Source organism: Pipistrellus kuhlii, unplaced genomic scaffold (genome assembly GCF_014108245.1).
Source record: "Pipistrellus kuhlii isolate mPipKuh1 unplaced genomic scaffold, mPipKuh1.p scaffold_m20_p_3, whole genome shotgun sequence".
In the NCBI taxonomy this organism is placed as follows: Eukaryota; Metazoa; Chordata; class Mammalia; order Chiroptera; family Vespertilionidae; genus Pipistrellus; species Pipistrellus kuhlii.
Window position 1 is genome coordinate 46,955,778 of NW_023425529.1, and position 6,638 is coordinate 46,962,415.

General features: G+C 39.2%; 1 protein-coding gene across 1 annotated transcript; it reads right to left on the reverse strand.

The window, feature by feature from the left end:
• Window positions 1–5,029: 5,029 nt before the first annotated feature.
• LOC118729382 (olfactory receptor 6C70) lies at window positions 5,030–5,968 on the reverse strand. The gene has a single exon (XM_036456860.1). It carries the CDS (start codon window positions 5,966–5,968, stop codon window positions 5,030–5,032), a length of 939 nt encoding a protein of 312 aa, XP_036312753.1.
• Window positions 5,969–6,638: the final 670 nt, after the last annotated feature.

Genomic DNA, 6,638 nt, shown 5'->3' on the forward strand with positions numbered 1-6,638 from the left:
GCGATCCATGAGTCTGGCAGGGCATCCGAAAGGATGCTAACAGGAGGGAGCTCTAGAAAGCAGCCTAGCAGGGACCGGTTTGGCTCAGTGGACAGAGCGTCGGCTTGGGGACTGAAAGGTCCCAGGTTCGATTCCGGTCAAGGACATGTACCTTGGTTGCGGGCACATCCCCAGTGGGGGGTGTGCAAGAGGCAGCTGATCGATGATTCTCATCGATGTTTCTGACTCTATCTCTCTCCCTTCCTCTCTGTACAAAATCAATAAAATATATTATTAAAAAAAAAAAAAAAAAAAGCAGCCTATAGCTGAACTGAAAGGGCAGCAGAGGGATTTTGACAGTGTGCCCGCTGCTTGGACCCAAGGGGAGAAAAGACTGCGTGGACTTGCACCCCAGTGACAGAGAGGGTGCACTTGCTCTGGCTCTTTTCCCCTTTAAATCCTTGCTTTTGATTCTAAGCCAGACATATAGGATCACCCAATTGGGGACATTCTGGGAGACCGCGGGGGAAAGGTGTTTTCTGGAACCTGGGGTTCAGAGAGGGGGAATAATGATCAGAGAACCAGCTCTGGGGCAGCCCATTTCCCCAAACCGGTATTAAGTGCCACAGGAAAAACAAAATATAAACACTAGCTAGAGAGGACCTATAGGCCCAGAGGTCAGTCCAGAAACACCGCCACCCAGGGGTTGATTCACAAATTGACTGTAAACACAAATAAAGGAGTGTAAAAAACAAAGAAGTACTGCCCGCTTGAAAATCAGGACTGTGGCCTACAACACCGAGGAGCAGTGGAATGCAGGGAACGTCCTGACTAGGAAACAGGTGTGTCAATCGGAACAGGAGAGGAAGTGAATGACCTTCACTACTGCACATTTTTATTTTTTCATCTTTTACTTAAGAAACTTTTTTTTCTTGCCGGGACCGGTTTGGCTCAGTGGATAGAGCGTCGGCCTACGGACTGAAGGGTCCTGGGTTTGATTCCGGTCAAGGGCATGTACCTTGGTTGCGGGCACATCCCCAGTAGGGGGCGTGCAAGAGGCAGCTGATCGATGGTTCTCTCTCATTGATGTTTCTAACTCTCTATCCCTCTCTCTCTTCCTCTCTGTGAAAAATCAATAAAATATATTTTTAAAAAATACTTTAAAAAAAAGAAACTTTTTTTTCTTTTTCCTCTCCTGATTTTATCTTTTTAATTATTACACTTTTATTTTTAACCAGTATTACTACTACTACTATTTACCTTTTTCTTAAATGTCATTTTATTTTCTCTCTATATTATTTTGGGATTAGTGTTCTACATTCTATTTTTATCTTTCCTTTAGCAACATTGTATTTTCTAAATGTGGTATACCTTTGAAAATGATCCATGTGCACTCGAGGAGAATGTATATTGTGTGGCTTTCAGGTGAAATGTTCTGAAGATGGCAATTAATTCCATCTGATCTAGTGAGTCATTTAGAATTGATGTTTCTTTGCTGATTTTTTGTTGAGAGGATTTGTCCAATGGTGATAGTGTGGTGTTATAGTCCCCCAGACTGTATTGCTGCCAGTCTCTCACTTGTTATCTTCCAGAAGTTTTTATTTTTTATTTTATTTTATTTTATTTTATTTTATTTTATTTGAGTGCTCCACTTTTGGGTGCTTATATGTCTATGAGAGTTATTTCTTCCTGTTGGATTGCTCCCTTTAGTATTATAAAGTGGACTTCCTTATCTCTTTTTATGTCCTTCACTTTGCTTTTTCTAGTCTAGTATTGATGCTGTCTATTGAGTTCTTTATATCATTTTTCATTTCCTCTTTGTTCTTACATATATTGTCTTCAATTCTTTTCATCTACCTATGACCAATGCTCTGAATTCTTTCTCTGGCAGAATGCTTTCAGAATGTTTTTAATTTCTTCTTTGATCTTTTGGTAACCCAATCAATGTTTAATAGCATGATATTCAGCTTCCAAGGGTTTGAATTATTTAGATTGTTTTTATTCAAGTTTATTTCTAAAATTATGCCATTTTGGTTTGAGAAGATGCTTGATATTTCAATCTTCGTGAATTTGGGGAGACTTTGCTTGTGACCCAATATGTGGTCTATCTTTGAAAATGTCCCATGAGCACTTGAGAAGAAAGTTTATTCCATGGCTTTGGGGTGAAATGTACTGAATATGTTAATTAAGTCCATCTGATCTATTGAGTCATTTAGGACTGTATTTCTTTGCTGATCTTGTTTTCCAGAGGATTTTACCAGACTGGCAGAGGAGGGAAGTTAGGGGCACTCAGGCCAGCCGGGAAGCAGTTAGGTGTCGATCAGGCTGGCCGGGCAGTGGTTACAGGATGATCAAGCTGGCAGCCAAAGTGGTTAGCAGCAATCAGGCAGGCAGACAGGCGAGCAGTTGGGAGCCAGCAATCTTGGATTGTGAGAAGGATGTCCAACTGCCAATTTAGGCCTGATCCTACTTGTAATTATCATCCAGGAAATTCTAAGGGATTTAGCAACTCTGTGTCTGCCTGAAAAAGTGGGAATTGCTAATGAAAATTTAGACCCACTAGAATCTGGCCTAAATAGGCAGTTTGACATCCCTAAAGGAGTCCCAGATTGGAGAGGATGCAAAATGGACTGAGGGACAACCCCCTCCACCCAGTGCACAAATTTTATGCATGGGGCCTCTAATATATGGAGGGACCAAGATGTTGGCTGCCAGGCCCCATTGGCCATCAAGGCCTGTGGACTTAGGGCAGCTCCTACATTGAGCATCTGCTCCCTGGTGGTCAGTGTGTGTCATAGTGCCTGGTTATTCTGTCGTAATGGTCTCTTAGGCTTTTATAGATAGATAAATATAGATATGTTCATATTAACACATCTAATTCTAAGACAAAACTATACAGAGTACTTTTAAAAACTTTCTGTCTGTGCTTGTGATGTTTAATTCCTACAATGAGAAACCTCAGTGTCATTTTCTTCAATAACAACTTGTGCTAATAGCTTAGTCACCACTATGGCACAAACCAACTGTTTTAATGGCATCTCCATTAGGATAATTATACAAGAGTTGTGGCATAATTGTGTTCTAAGAGCTGACACTTAAGAAAAATATAATTTCATACCCCAGTTTTGGACGAAAAAGACAGAGTTTTATCATTTTTTATTAAATTTATTGGGATGACTTCCCTTATATAAAAAGCCCTTGGCCGTCATGCTGTAATGCCATCGTGACCAAATGAGCAGCAACTCTCACCAGTGGGCAGGGTAGGGCATGAGCTACTGGCAGTGGAGAGCTACAAGCAGTGAACTGCAGGGCAGTGAGCTACTAATGGCGGAGAACTATGAGCAACAGGGAGCTATGAGGGCAGAGGGCAAGTCAATGAGCTACGAGCGGGCGGTGATGGGAAGGGCAGCCAGCTGGGGCAAGCAGAAGCGAGCTACTCATACCCAATTTTGTGCACGCTGGGCCTCTAGTTACTTAATAAAATTATACAGGTTTCCAGAGTACAGTTCCATAGTACTTCATCTAAATATTGCATTGTGTGCACACTACCCAAAGCCAAATCTTCCATTACTATATAGTGGGTCCACTTTACCCTTTACTACCTCCCTACTCACTTCCCTCTGATAACCACCATACTGTTGTCTATGTCTGTAAATTTTCATTTATTGTTCAAGTTTGTTCATTTGTTGCTTTAAGTTTTATACCCCACATATGAATGATAGTACTTAACTTTTTCTGTCTGACTTAATTATGCTTAACATAATATTCCCAAGGTCTGTTCATGTTATTGCAAATGGTAGTAGTTCATCTTTTTACGACTGAGTAGTATTCCATTGTGTATCTGTGATAGGGGCAGCAATAGAATATTGGGAACCAGCTATAACTGTAAGGAATATTAATCATGTTCGGTTAATTGTGATTGTTTTATTCTGATTAAAGAAGGCACACTCTAACCTGGTTGGAGCTGCCTGTGGGACCTGGGAGCTCACCTGGAAATGCAGCCCATCCTCCTCATCAGGGAGCTGCCTGTTCTCATGGAAACAACCTTATTGCAGAAACCAGAGCTTCCAGCCCTTTGAAGACCCCAGGCTTTTGAAAATTCCCAGCCCTTTGGTTTTCATTAGCCCTTTGAAGACTCTGAACCTTTGCATACTTGAAGGCATTACAAATCTCCAGCCCCCATTACCTGTTACCTGGCACATCCTTCCCAATGTAATCTTTGTCCTTCTGCCTAAATATATGCAGCTGGCTTATGGTGGGATACAGAGCATATTTTTGTGGAAGACCAGCTGCTCTCCCATATGGCTAGCAGTTTTGGAATATACTCTCATTTATGATTCAATCCTGTCTCTGCCAAATTGGCTCAAGTAGTGACAGACAGCATGGACCCACTGATTGTCCAGTTACATATGTACCACATCTTCTTTATCCAATCATCTATCAAAGGACATTTTGGTTATTTCGGTGTCTTGGCAACCGTGAATAATGCTCCAATGAATAAAGGGGTGCATATGTCTTTGCAAATAAATGCAGTTTTATTTTTAGATCACTCATTTGAATTTTGAGAAACTGATATTTTGTTTTATTGAGAGAGGGAAACTTAACATAGAATTAAAAACTAATAATTATATAACAGGTCATAAAATTAATATATTAATTGGAATATTCAAGAAATTAAACTTTTCATAATGGCAAATTTCACTTTATCTCAACATTTTAAAGAACATGGCTTTTAAATAAAACATGGCATATTTACTTACAGCTCTTAGAGAACTTATAATCAATAATAATATCAAAATTTTCATTCATTTTATTCTAACATGTTTTTAGAGAAAATAAATTTTACAATTCTATATTTCTAACATAGTAAGGTTTCACTTTGAAGAAAAGAACATTAAATTCAGAATGTATACAATAGAGTTAGTTTCTAACCTTCAGTAAATTAAAAAAATCTAAATTACTAGAGATTAATTCTTAAACTAGAAGAGGCAAAATTGGTTTTGTTCCATGTTCCTTTATGTTTTTATATTAATTCTTTTAATAAATAATATTACTTGTCTAAAGCAGAAAGAGCCTTTCTAAATACATCTCTGAAGGCTTGTTTAACTTGCTGGTTCCTCAGAGTATAAATGAATGGGTTCAACAGAGGAGCTATTGAAGTATTGAGCACAGCTACTCCTTTGCTTAAAGTGATTCTTTCATTTGCTGATGGCCTTATGTAGATGAATATACAACTACCATAAGTGATAGTTATAACAATCATGTGAGAAGAACAAGTAGAAAAGGCTTTTTTCTTTTGGTGAGCTGAAGGGAATTTTAGAATTGTCTTGATGATGTAAGAGTAAGAAAGGATTACTAGAAACAACGTGACAATAAGGGTCATCACAGCTAAGAAAAAAGTAATCAATTCCACTACGTGTGTGTCTGAGCAGGAAAGCTGCAGTACAGGAGAAATGTCACAAATGAAATGATCAATTATATTTGAAGCACAAAAATCCAAATTAAGAATCAAAATCAATAAAAGGAAAATGACTAGGAATCCAGTTGCCCAAGAACTGAGTATAAGCTGATGACAGACTCTGCTGCTCATGATGGATGTATAATGCAAAGGTTTGCAGATGGCAACATAGCGGTCATAGGACATAGCCGCCAAAAGGAAAAATTCTGTAGCGCCCAAGAATATGTAAAAAAATAACTGAGATATGCAACCATTATAGGAGATGGTCTTTCTTCTGGTTACAATGGTGATAAGGAATCTGGGGATGCAAGCACTTGTGAAGAAAATTTCCAGAAAAGAGAAATTTCGGAGGAAGAAATACATTGGGGTCATGAGATGGGAATCCAGTAGACAGAGGGCAATGATGGTTAAGTTTCCTATCATGCTCAGCATATAATTCAGAAATAGAAAGAAAAAAATTACAATCTGTAACTGAGAATTATCTGTCAGTCCCAGAAGGATAAACTCTATCTGCGTTGTATGATTCTCCATTTCACTTCTGAGATTTCAAGCTCTAGAAATAAAAAGATACAAAAATAAGAAACCAGAGATCAACCAAAGGACTGTTATGCATGCATATATCCCTAACCAATGGATACAGACAACAGGGGGTGAGGGCATGCGTGGGGGTTGGGGGAGGGGCAACGGGGGATAAGGACACATATCCTTATCCAGTACATTCTTTACTGATTAAGGACATATATGCTTAATCAATAAAGAAAAAATTTAAAAAAATAAGAAACTATATGAATAGCTTTATAAGCAGGGAATATATATATATAGAAGCCTAAGTGACCATTACAACAAGTGGACTGAACAACCAGTTGCCTGATCACTATGATGCTCACTGACCACCAGAGGGTAGACGCTTAATGTAGGAACTGCCTCCTGGTGGTCAGTGCACTCACACAGCCAAACTCCCGTGGTTGCCCAACCTCCAACCTTCCACAGTCCATCTCACTGGCCATCTGGCCCCGATCAGCCCCTATCGGGACTGGATGAGAAGGCCCAGATCAGGCCCGATTGCCTGCACTGGGTCTCTAGTAATATATAAAAGGATTCATATTCACAAATAGACTCATTTATAAGGTAATGCTCTGTGATTCTGAAGATATGATCCAGATCTGTTCAATAAAAACTATTTTAAAAACAACCAAAGGAC

Coding starts and splice junctions, on each gene's coding strand:
- LOC118729382 (XM_036456860.1), bottom strand. CDS start 5,968: ATGGAGAATCATACAACGCAGATAGAGTTTATCCTTCTGGGACTGACA.